Consider the following 22,294-nt stretch of genomic DNA (forward strand, 5'->3'; position numbering starts at 1 on the left):
AAGTAAAATATTCTCCATTACAGATAAAGGTATGTGAGCGCAGGCGGGTTCATACTCCTATTTTTATTAATAAATAGTTTTGTGGGGATTGTAAATGAATTGATGCAGGACTGTCTCTGAAACGTCATCCTCTCTTAGAGCAGCGGATAAATGGGTCACCTGTCCTGTCCCCTTTTGTGTTGCATGGCCCAGATCCAATTAATCCTGCTGACTGACCCGCCACGACTTCATTAACAGGCATTCTTAACATTAAACCCAGGGCCTGTGGCTGTCTAACGAGCCAGCAATTAGAACATGGACATGTTTTAATATTTTAATTAAGGAAATAGGATGTGTCAATTAATTATTAGTGGAGATTAAATCCACTCTGGTATAAGAGCAAAGGTCTGCTCCTTAACCCTCGGATGTCTCCTCATGACAGTGTAGTGTTCAAGTCGTAATGAAAAAGAAGAAGGGCTTAGCAGTGTAAGCTACCAAGACGCTAGTAATGGTGACAGCAGAAGGCTCAAACTCATCGCTGGCAGCTGTGTTTCAATTAGTAGGATCCCCTGTGTCCTCTTTGTCCTGTTCACCTCCAGGGACATCTGACTGTTAATCTGCCCTGTCCCTCCGTCTGTCTCAGAGCGATGTCAGGACCGAGGCCCGTGGTGCTGAGCGGCCCATCTGGAGCAGGGAAGAGCACTTTGATGAAGAGGCTGATGAAGGATCACGAAGGCATCTTTGGATTCAGCGTGTCACGTACGTTTGTGCCCCAACCGGTGATTGGCTTCCACCGCCACATCCTGTCTGAGGAGGAAGTAGAACAGGGATCACTGTGCCAAATGCTGAACTGGCCAGTAGACGTGTGTTAAATCTGTTATGCAATGTTGAGACTGAGGCATCTGCAGCATCTTAGTATTCTGCTTTAACATCCATCAGAAAGCAGCATTACTCATGATGAAATCCTCACCTTGCAGACACAACAAGGAACCCTCGGCCAGGAGAGGAGGACGGCAAAGGTACAGTGGTTCTGGCACACACCAGACTTTTTGGTGACACGTCTTAGTTGTGTTTGGTTTTTAGAGGATCATCATGCTGTATCATTCACCAGCAGCAGCAGCAGCAGCAGCAGCAGCAGCTCTGGGCTCAGATTTGAATTGAATTTGATTATTTCGTTCATGTCATTTCATTATTAGAAACATGACATTGCACTTCTCTTTTCATTTCACCCACAAAATACAAAACACCATAGAACCAATCAATGGTCATGAACAAAAAGGGAACAGGAAGAAGATTAATCTTGTAAAACCTGCCCCTAAAACAAAACATGTCAGATTTTAAACTAGAGTATATCTTACAGACTGGGATAATTGACTAAACATCAGTTTCTGTTTGTGTTTATAACCTTCCTTCCTGACGCACTATTACTTCTTACTCCCAAGTAAACTGCACCAATGGCTTTGTCACCCCCCTCCCTTGATATAAAGGGATAAACGTCTTTCTGTGCCTTTTTTGCTTTCTCCATAGGGCTGAACAGGCTCCCCATGCTTCTGGGGGCTACTTTACTGCCTGTAGCAGACATCCTATCCTCTGAAGACTTAGAAATGTCAGCCTCATTATCGTGTCCAAATGAATCAGAAACCACAGATGAAGGTGACGTCAGTGTGATTCTTGCTGACAGTTTTTAAGGCGGAGGGATGGGGGTTACTTTCATCCTGGCACATTGTCATTGGATTCATAGGGAATAGTCATGTGACAAACAAAAAGAGAAAGAGAAAAAATGATAAATCATCCACTAAATCAGAATCAGACAGTTTATACTTTGGAGTAAAAAGCTTTTGAAAATAGCCCCCTGTAATGCCTCGGTAGTGACTCCCATTTCCTGTCCCTACCTCCCACTGATGATTTGTAGATTCAATGTGTGCATCTATTTTTACAGACACAGGATCCATGTTCCTTTTCAAACACATATATTTAATGTGTTAAAATGTCAGGAAAACAGACAGTTGGTCCTTTTCTATTTACTGAGTATAGTATTTACAGATCCAAACTAAGTCCCAGCATTTATGTAACACAGCAGTGTTGCTTTGGGCCCATAATGAGGTTTTGATCTCACATAAAAATATTCTGTTCTGCACTTTCCCCGGCTTGTTTTCAGACTCACTATCTGTTTACCACAGCTCCTTTTCCAGCCATCATTTCCCTTCAGACTGATGCTTTAATCTGAGCAGATTTCATGTTGTCATGCTAATGATCGTGTGCTTCTGCAGCTCCCATTAGTGGCAGCAGCTGAAGCATGTTTGTTTCTAAGACTCTGCAGAGGTTTTGATGTTGTGAAGCTGTAGACTTATGGATCTAGCATGGCCAACATAATGTGTCTGTCATAATGTGCCTGTTAAACTAATGGCATCTTTAAAAAAACGAAATTTCTTACATTAATTTTTCAGCCAGAGATTTATGCATTTTTTGCAGAAACAGTTTATAATTGAGCACAGAAGTGAACATCATACAAGACTATTAGCTATAATGGAAATTAAGTATAAATATCATTTAAAGAGCTGTAACCAAATTAGCTCTGTGGCTGGGTTTAGTTAGCTTTGATGCTCACTGTTTTGATAAAACAGAAGTAATCCTTCACTTATACTGTATATTTTTACATTGTGCTAGTTCTCATGACAGAGTTGAATTATTTTATTCACATTGCATCTTACAGACTACCACTTCACAACGAGAGAGGCCATGCAGGACAGCATCGACGCGGGCGAATTTATTGAAAATGCTGAGTTTTCTGGAAACTTATACGGAACAAGGTATGAATTTTCATCCCCGAATGAAAATCCCCACAATTTAACTAAGTATTCAATGACATTAGCATAACAAGTATGATATAAATGAATATTCTTTGAATGTTTTAAGTGGCAAATGCTAAATATTGATTTTTTGAGTGCCCCAGTTTCAGGCACCTTTAACTGGCAGTCTTAGCTCCTCAGTGCCAAAAATAACTCTCCCCTTTGCCTCTGTGTGCCTTTAGTTAAAGTGGCCAATGGTCTAAATGCTGTTTCAGTAGCTTTTCCATATTTCCTAGAATGACGTTCATATGAGTAAAATTACAACAAGCTGTTAAAGTATCAGTATCACACATATCGGTCAAACGTAATCCAATAGACACTAAGACTATTGGATTGTATAAGAAAATACCCTTTGGCTGAGCCTCATGGATCAAGAGGCTGAATAACAGTCGGTGACAGATGGAGCTTTAACCCACATTAGGTCAAAAAGAGCAACGCTGCAGCTCAGCACCACATGTGTCACATTTAATCTCTTCCTCTTATTCAACAGATAACACACTGCAGTCAATGCATCAATCCTCTTACCTTAGTCACTACATGTCCGGAGCAAAAAAAAATGGCATGACTACACATTCAATATCTGTTTGGTCGCTACAGTTTATGCTCCCGGTTATTTAATTAGCTTTGTCTTTGGAGTAATTTCATCAAGTAACAATCCATTGATTCTCCAGTAAAGCTGCCATAGAGGATGTGCAGGCCAAGAACTTAATCTGCATCCTAGATGTGGACATCCAGGGGGTGAAGAGGATTAAAGAGACTGACCTGAACCCCATCTACATCTCCATCCAGCCCCCTTCCATGGAGATCCTGGTAAGCTTCTCGGTTTATGCAATGAAATGAGTTTGTCAGAAAGAAAATCTGACTTTTTGAAAATACTAAATTGTGGACATCACGACCGGTGTTGTGTTATTTTATGGAGCAGCTCTTGAGCCAAAGATGATATGTCTTTCTCAGGAGAAACGTCTGAGGGACAGACAGACAGAAACCGAGGAGAGTTTACAGAAACGTCTGGAAGCAGCACGCATTGATATGGAGCTCAGTAAGTTTCTTGGCAGTTCTATTGGAGCATGAGGCTAAAACAAGCACAAGCTGATTAAATCCTTATTTCTAGGTAAGGAGCCTGGAGTGTTTGATATTGTTATCATTAATGATGACATAGAACGGGCCTACGAAGAACTGAAAGACATCCTCAATGAGGTAATACTGTCTGCCAGCTGTTGCACGACGCCTTCTTTATTAACAAAGCTCTGGGTAAGATCATTAGTTAAATGACTAAAATCTAAAAATATTCATCATCTGTCTTTCTACAGGAAATCAAAAAGGTTCAAGCAGCCAAATCATAAGAAAGAGAGAGCAGCCAAGTCTGTCTGCAGCTGGACCCAATGCTTCTGCTCTGGGCTGAATAATCACACACCTCCAATAAACTGAAGACAAGTTTGACTTTACCCTCGATACAATAAACTCAGTAATCCTGAGAGGGAAAAGACGGGCTTTGTTTTCTCAACTATGAGAAACTAACGCACATCTTTCTGCCAGCTGGCTTAGCGTCATGTAAAAGAAAAACCGTGAAAACAACTGACAAATCCAGGGCTATGATCATAGTCCGAGGTTCAGCCCCGGTCTACCCACAAACTACGACACAGGACTACACATCAGCACCTGGTATACACAGAATTCAGTCAGTTATCTGTTGAATTATATGTAGTAGAAATACACTTTGTGTTATCAAAGACATTATTAATATTAAGTGATAAAACTGACTCATATTACACGTCATGTAAAAGTCACTCATACTGTATGTTAAATGTGCATGTATGTGTGTTTGTATACAAATGAATAAAGACTGTCAGGACAATGACTGACCACTTTTGAGTCATTTAACAATCTTTCATTTATTAACTCATTCAGGTGGGTGGTTGACCCAGTATATCATTAATATGAAACGAGAAGAAGCGTCCACCGAAACCTAATCAGTCATCTAATCAACTTCCTATTTGTACACGTCAAATTTAATCCAGAAAAATAGAAACGTTCTAGATAAAATAGTTTCTTTCTGTGTGAAGCAGAACAGCACAGAAAGTATTTTATTACTGTAAGGCCAAACCGTCTGACACCGAGAATCAAAACAACAGTTTCTCATGTCACAAGAAAAACTTTACAACTCATGCAGAACAGTCGCTGTTCAGACTAAAGCTCTTGCCATATAAACCCAAGCACTCAGAATGCATTACACTCTCATTTACAACCTACAATCAGTATAACTCATTAAGACGCATCACATTTTCATAATCACATACTAAAATTACTTTAAAAATCAGACCTGGCCTCAGCTGGCCCGGTCAGAGCCACACAGGGAACATTCAGCTGAAATGAAACATTCTGGTGAGGTCTTTGGCTTCCCTGGAAGAAGGCATCTACTGGAAGAGGGGACCCTGAAGCTTGGTGCGGACCTGGTCTCGTTTCTCCTCCTTCTGCTTCAGATAATCTTTAAGCTTGTCTGTGGAGAAACACACTTTGGAGCGACGAACTTTGTGTGAGGCACGATGGGCACGCAGCCACGGATTCTGAAGGCACTCGGCTGCAGTGGGTCTCGCCCTACAAAATCAAATTTTATTATTTTTACTATATTATCCACAAATACAGCTTTTCACACAAATATGCACAAGAAGAATCAGGTTTAATGTGTAATATGTGGTCTGTTAGCAGAAATGAAATACACTGTAGTATTTATAAATAAGTTGTGTGGAATCACCAGAAAATACCAACCTCTGCATTTTCTTAATCTCAGAATGAGCCCTTTAAATCGACATGGGAGCGGGTCTCCTTTCATGGGGGCAGCCATGTTGTGCCTCCATGTTTCTACAGTAGCCCAGAATGGCCAAACCAAATGCAAAGATACAGAATCCTGTTTTGTTTTAAAACTTGTTGGCCACCATACCCTCGTTCACACCTGGAACTGTGAGGGGGATTGTAAGGGGGTGCCATTCTGCAGTGTCACCACTAGATGGCTCTAAATCTAAATGGTGGAATAAACAGCATCAGGACCTGAAGGCTTTTGTCTAACTTGCCTGTACAACAAATTCTAGTGTAGAGGAAGCTTAGATGGTCCCAGAGCACTTTATGGAAATGGTACGGACAATATTGTTATTGCTGCTTTTATGTTTTTATGTGTAAAATATTCTCTTACAATGGACGCCACTATAATACACATTTTTTAGTGTTATAAGTTGGTTTGATTATTAGGTTTTATTAGTTTTGATAGCTGTATTGGTTTTGATTGCTCTCACTGTCTGAGTGTGTTTTTAAGTGTAATCGTGTTTTGCAGCATGTTTGGAGACGTGACGCAGCGATACACTCACCAAGATTTGTGATTCAGGCTGCTCTTTATGAAGGTTAAGGCTCCTTCTGACAGACCAGGGTAACACCGTCCAAACTGGATCTTCCCCTTCTTGATGTTCTTGTCTTGTTCCCAGCTGAGCTCTGCGTGAAATGGGCTGTCAGCACTCAACCTAGTAAACAAATTAATTGTACAAAAAACATAGTTTACATTACTAAAATAAGTTAAAAACACACAGTTCAGTTACAAAAGATGGTTTCTGTAGCACCCTAGATGTCATATGGGTGCATGGGTTATTCCAATGAAGAGAGAATATCTACAGAAAGAACACTAAGATGAATTCATTCGTAAATTCTGCATTTTCTCAACTAATGATACGTAGAAACAGACTAGAATTTATTGTTGTGTCACTGTGTTCACTACTTTGGAAGAATGACCAGTTTTCTAAAATCATCAATGTCTTATTTTGAGTTTAAAATGTTCTCGGTATAGTATAATAGTATATTCAGTAAGATCAAACATAATCATGTATTTCTTAAAACTAAAAACTTTGTAAAAGCAACTGTTCCACCTGTACCACTGTACTTACATGATGAAAGACAGAACTCCAATAGCCCAAATATCTGTTTCAGGCCCGACACCTTGTCCTTCAAGGATTTCCGGAGCTTTAGGAAGAACAATGTAAACTGACAAGACAGACACAGACATTGTTCATAAAGAGCAATATGTTGTCAGTGGCAATGCCGCATTCACTCATATGCTGAATTTCCTTATTAGCTGACTAATCAGAATGAAACGGATATAAAAATCAAAATGGACTTGGGTTTGTTAGGTTATGCTAGGATCAGCTGAGGTGGGTGAAGTTAGGCTGAATAATTTCCATCCATCAATCCGCCCTCCCTTAAAGAAAGTGTACCTTTCCTGCAGCAGTCTGTTGAAGGCCATGACAGTCAAAGCTTTAGTACATTAGAAACATCAACAACAGTACAAGCTGTAAAGTCTCAGCTTTGCCTTTTGAAGTTAAAAAGAAACACGTCAATACCTCTGCTTTCCGACAGGCCCTGGATGTGCTCGATGCTGAGAGGCTGTCCGAGCGTGAAGCACTGAGCTGAGCCAAAGTCTACAATCTTAAGGTGATTACAATCGTCCACCAGCATGTTGTCGGACTTCAGGTCCAGGTGAATGACCCGACGGCTGTGAAGGTAGTTGACTGCACTGAGAATCTGCACCAGGAGCTCTGCGACATGAGTCTCTGCATATAGATCTCTGAGAGGACAGACGTGTTTGTTAAGCTTAACTACAGTATATGCTATAGCTGACTGCAGTTTACACACACACAACCCCTGTAATATCTAAAACATGGCTCTGTAGCGTTCAATATGCCTCGATTTGTGTAGGTTATCTCAAAATAAAAAAGGCTATGAGATGATACTGGTATTCTGTTTCCTAACATTTCTGCATTGCCACGCTGTGAATATGCTCTGTGGTTTCTCAAGCCTCCTTTCACCTCTCAGCCAAACTGTAGAGCAGCTCCTTCCCAGGGCAGAGCTCCTCCACCAACACCATGTAGCGTGGGGTTATGAAGGCACCGTGCAGCTGGACCAGGTGGGGGTGATGGAGCCTCTTCAGCAGCTGGTACTCCCTCAGCACCAACTGTCTCTGCTCTGCCTGGTAAGACGTGATCTTGGCAGCAAACACTTGGCTGGTCTCAATATCCCGACACAGGGTTATGACGCTGAAACGACCCCTGAGAAAGACGACAACAGAAGGATAAAGAAAAGGGCTGTCGACCCTTAACCTAACGCTGGTTTCAGTGCCTCGTAACTCTGCACAAGCAGGTATCGAAAATAATATTTGTGGTGTTTTTTTCTGCCTGAAAATGCATTAAATTACATTTCTGTCATGAAAAGAAAGAAATAAATACAATTGTAATTAACAATCCCACCTGTTGATCTCAGAGAGGAAGTTGTAGTTCTTGTGTGATGTTTGTCGTTCTGACTCAGTGACCTTTGACCCTAGGGTCTCAGTCTGGATGAGAGGAATGTGAGTCTCTACACAGCAAAGTAAATAGTAAAAAACATTAGAAACCCGCAGTGGCTGATGAATATATGGTGCCTAAGTGGTGGAGATACTTTGAACCAAAGTCTACTGCGTTTAAAGTGTGTGGTCACTGATAGTAAAAAGTAAATATACGACAATTCAGTGATGAAATAAATGAAACAGCACATCAGTATTTTTCTTGCCTTCAGGGTGAGTAGCCATAGCAACAGGTGCTGAAGCCTCACTGAACGGTCCTGCTCCGGTGTTGGTGATACAGCCCACCCTGAACACGTAGGATGCTCCTCTTGGTAAGTCCTTCACCACATAGCAACTATCTGTCACCTCCTCTGACAGGACCGTCCACTCCCCACCTGAGGAGACATGTGAGATTTACAGTGAATTCTACATTGTTCTAAATAATTTCTAATTGTTCTATAGAAATAAAAAGGTTGTCAAGGTCAGTTTGAAAGTTCAAAGGAAGCACACAGCCTTAACGTAAAATAGCCCAGATCAATTGGCAAAATGCAGAAAAAAGTGAAATATATTGTGACAAGATAAAAAATAAAATTCATGATTGTGTCATGGTGTCAGCTGGGATTGGCTCCTGTCCTCCCATGACCTACTACAGGATGAGCACTGTAGATAACAGGTGGATGGATGGAAGGAAAAATTACTATTTAAAGCCAAAACATTAACAATATGTCGATTTTTAAAAATGTAATGCTTTTGCAAATGGATAAATTTTATATTTAAGCACTATCCAATAAGTGTAACATCACTAATTTAGTCCATTTTCACCCACCTTCTGTACAATACTGCACACAATAAGTTACAGGGTGATTGGATTGGACTGGTCTCCAAACCAGCAGGACTCCACCTCCGTCTAACTGGAACACGTCAGCCTTGTTGGGACGAACTGGCAGTTCTGGAAGTTAGTACAATAAAACAGTAACAAGGCTTTTATGAAAATGATGGCCACACAACATTAGACCACGTCTTGTTCAGTGATACTCATTCCCTACCTTTTGTCTTTTTGAATGCAGGGATTTTGAAAGAGGTCAGGAGTTTGGAGGTCCTCTTCTTTGGGCTGTCAAGACCAATGCTATGCTCCCTTTCAGGTGAGATGGAAGCTGATCTTTTTACTATTGGCCCTGTTATAAAGGACAATGGCAAAAGGAAAAATGAAACTTTAATTTCAGTCAGTTTAGATGTGCTGAACTGAAACTAGGTGAGCTCAAGTGAATTACAATGAGGTAACAATGTCCTTATCCTAATGTCTACGTAACATATTTTTAGCTTTTACCTCAATATGGATACTGCTTGATGTAGTTTTGTATTTATTGATAGTGCAAGTGTTCCCCAATTTATTCTAACTCACCTCCTTTACTCACGTCCTCCTTACTAGAAGATCTGGAAAACAGTTTGGTCAGGCTGGAAGCTGAGGCTCTCATTTTCCTCCTGAGAGACATGGTGGGTGTATCGGGCTTCATTATGTCTCCCAGTGTGGGTCCTAATTCTGTGTTCTCCAGCTGCGAATATGAATGGCCGGTCCAGGACTGCCGGCGGAAGATCTTCAGCAGTCCCAGCTTGGGTGACTTCCCAATGGGTGGATGGGCTTCCAGGGCTGGAGCGGACGCATGTCTCTGGAGGGCAAAGCTTTCCTTTTTGTCTTTGGTTCTCGGAGGCCTTTCGGGAGCCTGGAGAGAACCAAGGCTGGGACTTGGGCTCGGCATTAGCGGAGTCCTTGGCTCTCTGCTGTTTGTAGACAAATTGGGGTTGGAGCAGGTGCGGTTACGCGGTGGCGCCTGTAGAAATGAACTTCTGGGTTTAACTTCTTGGAATGAGCAAGGTGATGGTGAAATCAGAGGCTCTCCCTTGTCATCATATGCTTCACTTTCTGCTGATCTGAGGTGTCCACGGCTCAGCTCCTCATATGAGCCGAGTCTACTTGAAGACTCAGAGCCACCGTGCTCCAAAAGAGAAGACTCAGCGAGAGACCCCTGGGAGCTGGCAAAAGCGTTTTCCTCATTCTGTTCCTTGGTGCTCATTTGATTCCCAGCCAGGTAGTTTGAGGAAACAGATGTTCCACCAAGCATGTGAGTCCCTTGTACTGGAGAGGCAGAGCCTCTTTTTGTGGATTGCTGTGGACTTGGGATGGCCAGTAAGTTTCTACCTGTCACTTCGTCATCTGTGAAATCTTCCTTCAGACTTTGAGAACCTTCTTCTTCACCTTGCTTGGGCTTGTGTGAGCTGGGAGATTGACGAGAATCAAGGGACCTGCTCCTCCTCTGAAGGGGTACGTTGGTGTGGGCGAGGCCAACCCCACTGTCAAATGAGCAGGACTTCTGTATTGTGGGCTGAATAGATCCCCGTCTCTGGCCACGGTTGGTTTCTGTCTCATCTTCCACGTATTCAATAAGAGGTTCATTGAGACGTCCTGAGAGGCTTCTCCTAAGTGGCTTGCGGCCTCTCTCCTGCTTTTTGGCCTGGAATTTGTCCCGTAATGACATATGTCTGGCCGACATTGGGGAAAGCTGTTGAGACGTATTGTAGAAAGTGCTTCGGATGACGCTTCCTCGTGGAATACGACCTCCATCACTACCCGAACCCTCTTCTCCATCAGATAGGCAGAGAGATGTACTGCTGTCCCTGCTGAGCCTACGCTCCTTCTGAGGTGTCTGCTGGTATGACACATCTGACGACGCAACTGAGTGCCTGCTCATACTCCGCTCTAACTCGCTCCTCCTTCCTACCATCTCCCCATCATCTTCCTCACCTAATGTCACTATGTCTTCCTCCTCTGCTTCTAGGTTGAGTTTGGCAAAAGGCTCGGGGAGCTGCGCTCTCTCCATTAAAGGATCGTAGTCCTCCTCTGTTTCCTCTTCCTCCTCTGTCGGGCTGCAATGCTGGAAAAAGTCCCAAGAGTCAGCCTCATCATATTCAGAGGAGGAACCACTGCTCAGAGAGGTGCTGCTGTGTTCCTGGGGCTCACGGGGCACTGTCACTGCAGTCTCTCTGAAAGGAGCATCCAGCAGCTCAGGGATGGGCCTCAACGTGAGAACAGACCCAATCCAAGTCAAGGATCTCTAAGCAGATGGGGTGGAACGGTAATGTTGAATACAGAAAATAAATGAGGTTTGAATGAATGGTGCGGTCCATGTGAAGGTAACTTACCTGCCACTTCCTTTTTGAGATGAAGGCTTTTAAAATCTTAGTGTTGATTTCATCAGTATCTTCTCCTGCATGGTCATCCTGAACACGTTTACAAAGATTTAGTCTTTTTACAGTCGTATGTTTTTGAATACAGTAAAAGCTTCTGTCCAGTGTTTCTCTCACCTGGAACCACTCATGGCTCAAGCACTCAAAGGCAGAAGGCCGCTTCCTAACACAACATGAAAATTAGGAGGGGTCAGGCGTGTGCTGTGTCACACCTCATTTGCATAACGTTAGCGAGTAATTTAATGTATGACCAGATTGCTAAGTGGCAGAAGAAACAATAATAAAAAAGTGTTTCCTACTCCGGATCTGGCTGAAGGACCATGTGGAGAAAGTTCTGGGCCTCAGGACTCCTGTCTGTGACATCAGGGGCATCCCAGTTTAGGGTCCCCTCCCCAACTCTCAGCAGCGTTGCACGGTCCGTCTCACCCACAAAGGGGCATCGGCACACCAGACTGTCAAAAATGCGACAAAGTATTATTTAAATAACCAGAAATGTGCTTTTTGATGTATTGCACATTTAAGAGTACTAGAATATACATACCACAGATAGGCTATAACACCCACAGCCCTGGCAGGGGGAACGAGAAATATTAATGTAAATCTCATTCACTGCAAATCATTTTTGGCTTTTATTTAAATCTGATATTGAATAGTCTGAAACAACCTGGAAACTCATCAAAGAAATACATTAAATATAATAAAAATATATTTTATTCCTCCCTCAATTCACCAGGTTACTCACCAAATATCAGTGGCCACAGTCACTGGTTCTTGGTGAACAATCTCTGGTGCAACAAACTCTGGTGTGCCAAACATGCTATACTGGTGTCTGGATATGTCTATTTCTTGGCAGAAACCAAAGTCACATATCTTGACCTCATCTCTGGGAGGATACACCATTAGGATATTATCAGGCTGAGGACAACATAAATAAAACCTGAGTTAAGAATTGCATATAAATGTGACGCTGTACTCCATAATGCAATGTTGACTGGTAATCTCACTTTAATGTCCAGATGCAAGATGTTCATGCTGTGAATGTGACCAACTCCTTCAAGGATTTGCTGGATATATGACTGAACCTGTAGAATAAAATGTAGAATGTTACTCCAGAGTAATAAATATTATTTGAAAATAAAAACTATAGAGTAAAATCTCGTACCTCTCTCTCTGAGACTGATCCTCTCAGTAATAAATGGTCCAGAAGTCCATGAGAACAGCAGCTAGAAAGTCTGTTAAAGAACTTTGCTCTAAATAGAAACCAAACTAAAGCCCAATGAGGTCAATGTGGTGATCATGTCATAACATTTAGCAGGGAGGATACATTTCTGTGATCAGAACTAACGTGCGTCTGGTGCAAAAGAAGTCCAGCAAACAGGCCACTCTGGGATGAGCAAGACGGGAGAGCAAGTCTCTCTCCTGGAAGGCCCTGGTCCTGGTGCTGCTCCGCAGAGGCAAGAACTTGGCAGCAAAGACTTCACCTGTCCTTCTGTGGACTACACGCTTCACAACCGCAAAGGTTCCCCTAAAACACAGAAAGATGACGGCGTTGATGTCACATCTTAGCAGAGAGAGCATGAAGCTTGGACAATGTCAATATTGTGCACAGGTTGACCTTCCAATTTCCTCATGAACATCATAGACAGAGAACAACTTCCTTCTCTTCCCCAGCTCCACCTCTCTCTCCTGACACTCCAGTGGACCTGTAGAGAAACAACCTGTGAGTAAAGATGCTCAGCCAAGCAGAAACACAACCATACAACTATCTGACTTGCTTCTTGACAAAGATACGGTGATCAATAATCCCTGGTAGATGTGATCAATACCTCTGTGTTTACAGTATATAAATCAAGCAGGGATCTTTAACGTTGCATGCTGCTGTCTCACCTTCTTCCACTGTAAGCTGAGCTTGGCATGAGGCGTGTCCAGAATCGTTGTAGGCGAGGCAGGTGTAAACGCCGCTGTCTTCGCCCTCAGGGCACACTATGGTCACTGAGCAGCGGGCTCCATGCTGTACTATCTCCACGTTCCCATTGGCTGCAAGCTCCTCGCCATCCTGCAATCACACACGAGTGAAGCTGTGATAATTATGATCATTAGCAGACTCTTTGATCAATGACCCTTTGTCATGGGCATGGGCAAACATTTGCTTCCTTTTTCAGATTTCTTTACATATACACAGTTAATCTGTGTATGTATATACAGGTGTGATTATTGTGTGTGTGTTTTCTGAATGGCATCGATATTTTCCTGGTGGAACCGAGGTAAATAAAATGTAAAAGTATCTTATATGGTAAGAGTATGACTTTTTAAAATATTATTATTTACATTGCATAGTTGCTAACCCCCCCCCCCCCAGTATATCTCCTACCTTGTACCACTGAACTGTAGGAATAGGTCGTCCTGTGATGATGGCAGTGAAAGTGGCCGACTGCCCGGGCTCCACACACAGGTCCTCAGTGGGCACCTGAATGGAGGGAGGAGCTGAATAGGAAATGAGATGACTTAGTTAATCATATAAAGTTTGACAGAGCATTGTTAATAATGTTATGTTGAGAAACAAGAATACCATCTGTAATTTCCTGCATCGGTTCTGAGATGTAGATTTCCTCCTCTTCCTCGAGGTAACACAGAGGCTGCTGGGCTCGCTGCTCCACAGATGAAGAAGCAGGAACAGCCTCTTCAGCACCACACTCAGCCCTGATACAACAGTAAGATGAAAGAAAAGGTAATTATTAGATACTACTTAAAATTCATGGTGTGAATTAACTTTTGGCATATATATTCACAAAACTACAGATTAAAACATAGAATTTACTTTTAATTTCAGTCTGAAACCAGTGACTTTTACCAGCCACAGATGAAATTTATCAGGTTGTGGCTGATATTGATTTACTTCAAAGAAAGAAAAAGAAATCACTAAATACAAATTAGACCAAGCTATAAAATAAAATGCAATGGACCTTTTAATCTGTGCCTTGTGGTTCATAAGATATTAACCAAAACGTGTTGTGGTTACGGTGAAAGTGTCACAAATATACAGAAGTTTAGTTGGCAACTCTCTGAACTGGGTATAAATGGGCGGAGCTTAAAGCAGGCAGGAAGAAATATGGCCGACAGTGCAGCAAGCTCAGTTGAATGGAACTGGAAGAGAAGCAAAGTGTGGGGGCAAGGCTAGGTAAGTACCTAAAAGATGGAGAAGGAGAAGGAGAAGGAGAAGAAGAAGAAGAAGAAGATGAAGATGAAGATGAAGATGAAGGAGATGAAGGGTAGGTAAGCAAGCTCTGGCTACTGGTGTGTTGTGTTTGCTCTGTCCAAACCAGTAGGAGTCTTTGTTCTTAGCTTTCTGCTACTAGTTTAGTTTGTCTGCTGCTGAGGCAGACCTGTGGCCTGCTGGTACTTTGGTTTGCTGCTGCTTTGGTTTGCTGGTACTAGCTCAGTTTGAGCTGCTATTAACAGGCTGTCCACGCTGCAGTGATAACTTAATGTATTGTATTTGCTGCATGAAGCCTCCAACTGTATCTGAGCTTTTCCTGCTGCTGAGCCAGCACCGACTCCTCAGACCCCTTGAGACCTGTTTAGCTTGCTGCTACTAGCCTAGTTCTTTCCAAACTGTTGGTGAACGAATGAATACATACAGATACACAACGTGGTATAAAAATAGAATAATAAACACTGTAAATATAGATGTATGATTGTGACTTTCCATAGCTGACCTTAATATAAACATGGGTACAAGAAACACAACCATGCCTGGCACATTAACAATAGAACAATATCACAGAGACTTTTTAACACAGATGGATTTGATCACAAAATTTAAACCTGATTTGTGACTAGATTTGACATAAGAAAACTTTTACATTTGATTTTAAATGAATCTTTTAATACTATTTGGTTAAACATACCATAACCTAACAGTATTATATTTGAATGAATGTGAGCCTTGAGATTTAACGACAGGTAACTTTCAAAGCTATATGGTCCGCTCTATTTTGTATATCTAACCAGCCAATTTGTTTGAACGTTTGCCCTCTAAGGTGTTTTCTTCCATCACACTAAATCTAATTACTCTAGTCTGAACTTTGTTCCCAATTCTTTTAACAAGATCACAACACCAAACAGTGCGAGCATAATCAAAGCACAGAAGGATAAATGCTGCTCATAACATGCCCTGAAGATGTGACAGCATGGCCCGATAACCGCCTGTTTGGGGCCATTTAAATATTAGGGAGCTTCCATAGGAAGAAGGTTCAGAGCTCATTGTTTTGTGTTTATTGGTAAGAAATGTAAGAAGTGCCATGTTAGTGTTGTTACAAAGGGGCAGCACAATCTATCTCTCTCGTTCCCATTTATTATCTCATGGTGCTGCAATAACAGTCTGGTTACCAAAGCCATAATATCTCGTGGCCATGCGTCAATTATTTGGTTCCCACGTGCTGTTAAGTTTTGGCTGCAGAGTTACGTCATGTGTCAAGGCTCAATATTTCCTTCTCACCAGTGTTAGTTTGGGCTCTGGAGTTTGATTTAGATTTTCTATTAAAACAAACATACGTTTCAGTTAAAAACATTCAGTTATTTGAATGTTGAATGTGATTTTGATCTCAGTTGCAGCACAGTTGATTTATAAGTTATACATAACTTACTGTTCTGGGTGTTCAGGAGGGTAAAGCATCTTGGCAATAGAGGTTGAGCTGAAATCAGTCTGTAACCATTTCTTCACAAAAGCAGCAGACCAACCCTCTGAGTCAGCATCTTTGAAAACCAGAACATCACTTATTCAGAATTTTAGGATGTGGATTTGTATGATAAATATTTTTAAAATATAGTTAAAGGAATTTTTGCAGTGGGTGTTATGTACTGTTATGAATTACTGGAAGAGGAAAAGTACATTACCTTTCAGTCCAGGAAAAGTCATATTACATTTCTTACCTCGGTACTCGAGGGTCTAACCCCACTAACCCACCACATCAGGAGGACATGGGCACATGCCCACTCCTGCATGGGCATAAAGGGGACACCTGCCCAGCACATGACCATCTGGTGTTCGTAGGTGTGAAGAGTTAGCTGGCCGTGAGTTGGCAAGAGGAGAAAGGGGAATGTTGAGTGGTTATTTGTTATCATGACAATGATGACTGACATGGAACAGTCCATGTGAGGAGCTTCCTGCTTGAGGACTAGTACAGTGAAGATGGAAAAACATGTAGATTATGGGCAATGGAAGAGCAAACAGGGTGAACTGGTGTTGAACTCCCAGGAAAAACATAACACAACTTTATAGGACATATAAACGATGCTTAGATCAAGTTTTCAGCAACATCTAATAACTTCTTTCCATTTGGCTGAATTCTGTTCTACTGTTGTACCATTTTCTTTACTGACCCTATGTGATAGAAACAAACATCCTAGCACAGCCAGACATTCACTTCATATACTAAAATATACCGTATGATAGTAACAACAGTGTTTATCTCTGTGTTTATGTTCCTTCTGTTTGCTATGGCACCTTGGTGCTTGAGCTGACTTTCTAACATTGGAAACTGCACTAAGCTGAATCAGTCCTGGCCTTTTTGTGGAAAGTACAATAGAACCATAATGGAAAAACACAAAAACATTTCATACAATACATGTCAATGTTTTGTCATTGGTGAGTATGCTGGGGAGTACAGTATGGCATCTATGATGAAGAGTAGCCCCTAGATCCCATTATGTTATGGCAACAGATGCTTGTTTAGACATAGGTGTTAATAGTTACGGTTACCTTAACAAGTCTCCATGTGTGAGTTACATGCAGAAGTTAGAAGTGACACAGGCTTAACACAGAGTCGGGCCCAAACGTTAGATTTGGTTATGTTTAGGCGTTGGAGTTTATTTTTAATGAGATGTTTAGTGAGCCATGTAGGTCACATAGTGGTTGAGCACTGATTTTAGCATCCAGCAGAAACACTGTGCACTTATGAACAGTGAAGAATGAATTAGTCTTCACACGCTGCAAACATGTTTTACTTGATGCAAATAGTAACAATAGAAATGGAAAAATGAGAGACACCTTGTGTATTTGCTTGTATCTCATGCATTCATGCCACCACTTAATGTAGTTTAATTCAGAATGTAACTGATCCTTTTGCTGTTTATTGACAGGCTCCTCTCTGGGCCATAACCACAGGGGATCTAGGGACCACTGGTGTGGTAGTTGGAACTACTATGGTGTGAGTGTGTGTAAAATGAGGAAACAAGGAAAATGTGAGTAAAATCTCAAAATGGCGTAAACTTGATACATGGATGAGTGGTAGTGATTGAAAGTGGGAATTGAAGGATTGTTGTAGTAGTGTCACATGATGTGATGCAAAAATGGGTGAAAGGATCAGAGATGAAACTGGGCAATGGTATGTGCTTCATCCCTTCTCAAATGCAGCTGCACCAGTGACATTGTGGAGAGCCCACGTGAAAACCCTGCAATGGGTTCCTGCTCTGTGAGGAGGATATTTACCTTCTGCCGCTCTGCTAGTCCTACCTTTAGACGGTAAGTCCTGCGGTCGGTCATTGTCGATGTCAGTTGGTGGTACATAGGCAGGGCACAGTGCAGCCTTGCACTTGATGCAGCCAAATTCATTCCAAAGCTGAACACAGAAGAAATTTGACATATTTTGAGATAAATTTAAAGAAAAATCTCTGGGACTGATTATCTTGGCACATTGTAGACTGTTTTATTTACCTGACACTCATACTGTCCAATATCTGCCTCTGTTGCACTGAGAACCGTCAGACACAAAATTCCACTTCGAGCGTCGTTCACAATCGAGTACTTTTGATGATCAGTCAACTCTCTACCATCTTTCAACCACCTGTCGAACCCAAAGACTTAGTCATTTGGCCCACACAGGTATCACACACCAGAGCAACTATTATGGCTAAAGTACAGCTTCTTCCTGCCCACCTGATTCGTGGTAAAGGTGTAGTGAGTGTGGAGCAGGTAAACTGGATACCCTCTCCTTCTATCAGGCAGGCGCTCTCAAGCCGACTCACAAATCTGGGTGGAGCTGGAGATAAGAACAAACAACAGTTTTCATCTAGGTCCCTATAATCAGAGGAGTTGACAACAGATAAATAATAATAAAAGTCATCAGTTGTTACAACAGTAACAAATGTATGAGGACTCAGCTCTAACCAGAGCAGGTACTGTATTGATCACAGTGTTATTAGTGTTTGTATAGGAAACTACAGTAGTGTAAGTGTGGCTGTTTTAGTACTTGTAGCAAAAGTATTTTCCTGTCATGTGTTACTCTGTGACCCTGTTACTCCACATCCTCATCCACAGACTCACCCTGCACCACAACCTTTGCCAGAGTACCAGCACTGCCCATGGGGCTGGTGGCGTAGCATGTATACTGTCCCGAGTCCTCGGCAGTGAGGCTGTCCAGGATGAGGCAGCAGGTGCCGGTTCGGTCGGCTGTGATGATGTGACGGGGGTCGTCCTCTAAAGGAAGGCCATCTAAAGGAAAAACAACATGGTGGCTCAGCAAAACTTACACTGAGATGAAAAATACACAGTAGGTAAATGTCATTTCTGACCTTTGAGCCAGCTGATGGCTGGTTTTGGTGACCCTGTAACCTTGCAGGTCAGTTTGACTGTTTGTCCTATTTCTGTTGTACAGTCAGACAGCAATGACTCAAACACTGGTGGGCCTGTTGACACAAATACAGAGATCACACACAGGTGAAAATGTGTCATAAAAATGTTTTGACCCCTTTCTGCTGTGCTGAAAAGAAAAGTAAAAAGATCTGATGATCTTATTTCATGTCTAACTTACTGTTAGTGGGCAGGCTGGCCCGGTGCTGGACTTCCTTTAGGTCCTTGAGCCAAGAAAGTTTAACAAGGGTGGAGCGACCCTGCAGCGTGTACCTCCGTATGGAGCCCCTGTGTTCATGCCACAAGCCCCAAGACTTTTCATCTCCACCCACATTCTCCTTTATCTCAGCATCATTCAGCTGAAAAGTCAAATTGAGTCAGGTAAAGGTTTGAAAAGCTATGAGAGTAGGTAAAAAGAGAGAGAATGAAGAATTGATCTTACCTTCATTTTGTTCTTGAAAGTAAAGGTGTCACTGTTCATACTGGTATCCTTTTTCAGTTTACACAGAACGATACAGTCCTTGAAGAGAAACACTTGTCTCTGATGCCCTCTGGAGGTCGTCTTCATCTCTGGCGATTCTTCCCAGACTGTGAAAACTCCCTGTAGAAATGGTGATGAACACACTGAGGGACCCATACCCTAACCTGCATATAGAAACATGCCAGTCATCTGTATTTACCTGTCGCACAGGCTCACCCAGGGCGGTTAGAGGAGCCGGGTAGTTCTCAATGAGGGACACCTGGTGCAGGTTGTCAGACCTCCAGGGGAGACAGGACACCATGGAGAAGGCGTCCTCTAACAGACAGCAGCTCTGACCACTTTTGGCTTTGTTCTTGATTAACTCCTGCCAATAAAATCTTCACTTACATCCCAGACATGTAAATAAGATGATTTAAAAAAAAAACTAATTTCTCTACAATATAATTGTGTGATTATCTTTGGCAAAATAAAGAAACAAAGATCTTCTATTTAGTCTATTGATTCATATCTTGAACATTGCCACTAAGATGCTAACATCAAGGTTTCATTTGCATATTTGGAAAACTGCAACTTGATGCTGACCTTCAGTAGAGCCTGGTATGTTTGAATCCTCTCGACTGGTCGTTGGAGGAAGGTGAGCACGTCCATGACCAGAGCACCAGGCTCTCCAGGTTCTGTTAACTCCTGAATTGTCCAAAATATATTAAAAAGGCCATTACGGCAGATCTGTGTAATAATTCAACACTGTAATTTCCGCTGTTTACATTTGACCTTAATGCTTAAAGCCAAACAGATTTTGGAAATACTTCGAAATACTGTTGAGCAGCCTTGTCAGTGGCGCAGGCCTCTGCTTGTGCTTGTCCCACCATGTAGTGAAGATACTGGTCAAAGTCCTCAGCGTGTCTGAGCAGATGCATGGCCACATCGTCGTCTGTGGCACAGCCTTTCAGACCAGGAAGGATCGACCTGAGGAGGCAAACAATTAGACATGTAGGATAAAATACTGTCAACATGAGTTTATCTGACAGAACAGCACAATGGGACACTGGAAAACATCACACAGAGCACACACACACACACACACACACACACACATACACACATCTGCTCATTCATCTCTAGTTGTACTTTGAAACAAGGTGTTGGGTAAATATAAGTGTTTGTGGACTGAGTATGGACAGATACAGTTAACTAGTGATTGACTAATGATATATTTTTTATTAACAAGGCTTTATATAAACATATTCAAATGAGCATTATACTAATTAGATGCAATACATTTATTTTGCGCACACATTACCTCTCATGCAGAAATACAAGGTCCTTAATATTCCTGAAAATGACCTCTCTCTGGCTGAGGATGTTAATGGGCACGTGGGGACTAGAGTCTAGATAATTTAGCTGGTGAGACGTGAACATCTTCATCTCCCTGACAAACTCCTCTTCCCCATCAATCAAGCCTTGGACCAGCTGGCTAAAGAAAGAAGGAATTTCATTTAGACTGGGATTGAATCAGCAGTATCCACTCTCCCCAATCATAGAGGCCCTCAAAATACTATACCATACTGTACATATGTCCAACTACAGTATTCAAAAACAATAAATAGAAATCCAGTCCTGCACCGTTCCACTCACAGTATGATATTTATAACACTCTAGTTAAATCACTGTTGTCTAGAGATGATCCTCGGTAAATAACTGCTAAAAGACAGACCTCAGAGTTCTCCTGTACTCTTCTCCTGTCGATCCAATTCCATCCAGATCCTCTTGAGGTGCTCTGAATTGTGGGAAGATCTCCTGTTCAATAGACATTAATGAATTTATTGTTACAAAATCTGTGTTGATCTCACAGCTTTGACATTTCTACTCACCACTGGAGTTAACATCTAGGTTTTTACTTCCTACCTTTCTCCTCTTCTCTAGGTAGGCCGGACACACCCATCCCTGTCGAGCAGGATTGGTTTTGGTGGGTTTGGTCCTCACCAGCCATCTGTCAGGATGAACAGAGTCCAGGACCTCTACAAACTGGCCCTCTTTCAGAATAAAACTGTCCTTATTTCCACTGTCTGCACCGCAGTCAGCTCGAGCCACGTACATTTCAAATGTCTGGGGGAATGGAGAAGCGATTGTAATTTAAAGCTTATTAAATTATTGATTCCAATTCAAATTAAATTTATTTATGTGAGATTGTAATTTACATTTTTATATGTTGATCAGAACAGTAAATACATCTACCTCTTGCCTGTCCTCTTCCCCTTCAGACTCAGACCCAGAGACAGTACTAGTTAAGGGTGTGTGGGCACGATGGTGTTTTGGAGATGGTGTCCTCGTTTTGATTTCATGCGTCCCTGAGAAAGGAAGCGACAGCTCAGGATTATCTGATAGAAACAAATGATAAACAAAGGAATTCAACATTACTGACCTTTGACCGTCAACAGCTTCTTAGGAGGTTGTGGTGCAGCTATCTCTTCTTTCTTGTCCTTTGGAGCTACTTGATCCACTGTTTTAGGAACTTCCCTGTGACAATATCAATAATAGATTATTAGCATCTGTATGAACAGAAAGTATTAGCAACAAAACAAATCTTTTCTTCTGCACTCCAACCTTTGTTGTACAGCTGGGCCAGTCTCAACATAGTCCAACACATCAGGGGCTGTGTCATAATCCGAAGGGCTGGACACTGTTGGAAGCAGAAAATCATGTGTGTTATGTGGGTGAAAGGATATGACATGTTTTGTCAATACACTGAGGTTATAAAC

The 22,294-nt window shown here is 42.0% G+C and overlaps 2 protein-coding genes across 8 annotated transcripts in view; one reads left to right on the top strand and one right to left on the bottom strand.

The window, feature by feature from the left end:
* Nucleotides 1–626: 626 nt before the first annotated feature.
* guk1b (guanylate kinase 1b) lies at nt 627–4,171 on the top strand. Its single transcript, XM_033325138.1, has 8 exons — nt 627–738; nt 957–998; nt 1,507–1,632; nt 2,693–2,789; nt 3,500–3,638; nt 3,783–3,867; nt 3,940–4,025; nt 4,139–4,171. The coding sequence occupies exons 1-8, from the start codon at nt 627–629 to the stop codon at nt 4,169–4,171; spliced, it is 720 nt and encodes a 239-aa protein (XP_033181029.1).
* Nucleotides 4,172–4,691: 520 nt separating this feature from the next.
* Nucleotides 4,692–22,294, bottom strand: part of obscna (obscurin, cytoskeletal calmodulin and titin-interacting RhoGEF a) — a 42,728-nt gene continuing 25,125 nt past the window's right edge. For 4 of the 7 annotated variants that reach the window (XM_026304641.2, XM_026304639.2, XM_026304634.2 and 1 more), the window contains 40 exons: nt 22,140–22,215; nt 21,958–22,052; nt 21,771–21,883; nt 21,441–21,641; nt 21,250–21,332; nt 20,836–21,009; nt 20,342–20,501; nt 20,118–20,219; nt 19,735–19,899; nt 19,497–19,655; nt 19,236–19,413; nt 18,997–19,110; nt 18,749–18,916; nt 18,362–18,464; nt 18,140–18,269; nt 17,939–18,044; nt 16,071–16,179; nt 13,994–14,124; nt 13,796–13,908; nt 13,312–13,480; nt 13,040–13,127; nt 12,749–12,949; nt 12,587–12,647; nt 12,429–12,506; nt 12,167–12,339; nt 11,966–11,992; nt 11,724–11,876; nt 11,542–11,587; nt 11,380–11,457; nt 9,584–11,291; nt 9,228–9,356; nt 9,008–9,130; nt 8,409–8,576; nt 8,111–8,216; nt 7,673–7,912; nt 7,208–7,431; nt 7,082–7,096; nt 6,755–6,851; nt 6,188–6,337; nt 4,692–5,423 (listed from right to left, as the gene is read on the bottom strand). In XM_026304641.2, coding sequence (XP_026160426.1) covers nt 5,243–5,423; nt 6,188–6,337; nt 6,755–6,851; nt 7,082–7,096; nt 7,208–7,431; nt 7,673–7,912; nt 8,111–8,216; nt 8,409–8,576; nt 9,008–9,130; nt 9,228–9,356; nt 9,584–11,291; nt 11,380–11,457; nt 11,542–11,587; nt 11,724–11,876; nt 11,966–11,992; nt 12,167–12,339; nt 12,429–12,506; nt 12,587–12,647; nt 12,749–12,949; nt 13,040–13,127; nt 13,312–13,480; nt 13,796–13,908; nt 13,994–14,124; nt 16,071–16,179; nt 17,939–18,044; nt 18,140–18,269; nt 18,362–18,464; nt 18,749–18,916; nt 18,997–19,110; nt 19,236–19,413; nt 19,497–19,655; nt 19,735–19,899; nt 20,118–20,219; nt 20,342–20,501; nt 20,836–21,009; nt 21,250–21,332; nt 21,441–21,641; nt 21,771–21,883; nt 21,958–22,052; nt 22,140–22,215 — 6,695 coding nt within the window. In that variant the 3' untranslated portion in view covers nt 4,692–5,242. The remainder of the gene's footprint in view (nt 5,424–6,187; nt 6,338–6,754; nt 6,852–7,081; nt 7,097–7,207; nt 7,432–7,672; nt 7,913–8,110; nt 8,217–8,408; nt 8,577–9,007; nt 9,131–9,227; nt 9,357–9,583; nt 11,292–11,379; nt 11,458–11,541; nt 11,588–11,723; nt 11,877–11,965; nt 11,993–12,166; nt 12,340–12,428; nt 12,507–12,586; nt 12,648–12,748; nt 12,950–13,039; nt 13,128–13,311; nt 13,481–13,795; nt 13,909–13,993; nt 14,125–16,070; nt 16,180–17,938; nt 18,045–18,139; nt 18,270–18,361; nt 18,465–18,748; nt 18,917–18,996; nt 19,111–19,235; nt 19,414–19,496; nt 19,656–19,734; nt 19,900–20,117; nt 20,220–20,341; nt 20,502–20,835; nt 21,010–21,249; nt 21,333–21,440; nt 21,642–21,770; nt 21,884–21,957; nt 22,053–22,139; nt 22,216–22,294) is intronic. The other 3 variants (XM_026304640.2, XM_026304637.2, XM_026304636.2) reach the window with 3 other exon arrangements.

The sequence above is a fragment of the Mastacembelus armatus genome, chromosome 4, assembly GCF_900324485.2.
Source record: "Mastacembelus armatus chromosome 4, fMasArm1.2, whole genome shotgun sequence".
Taxonomy (NCBI): domain Eukaryota; kingdom Metazoa; phylum Chordata; class Actinopteri; order Synbranchiformes; family Mastacembelidae; genus Mastacembelus; species Mastacembelus armatus.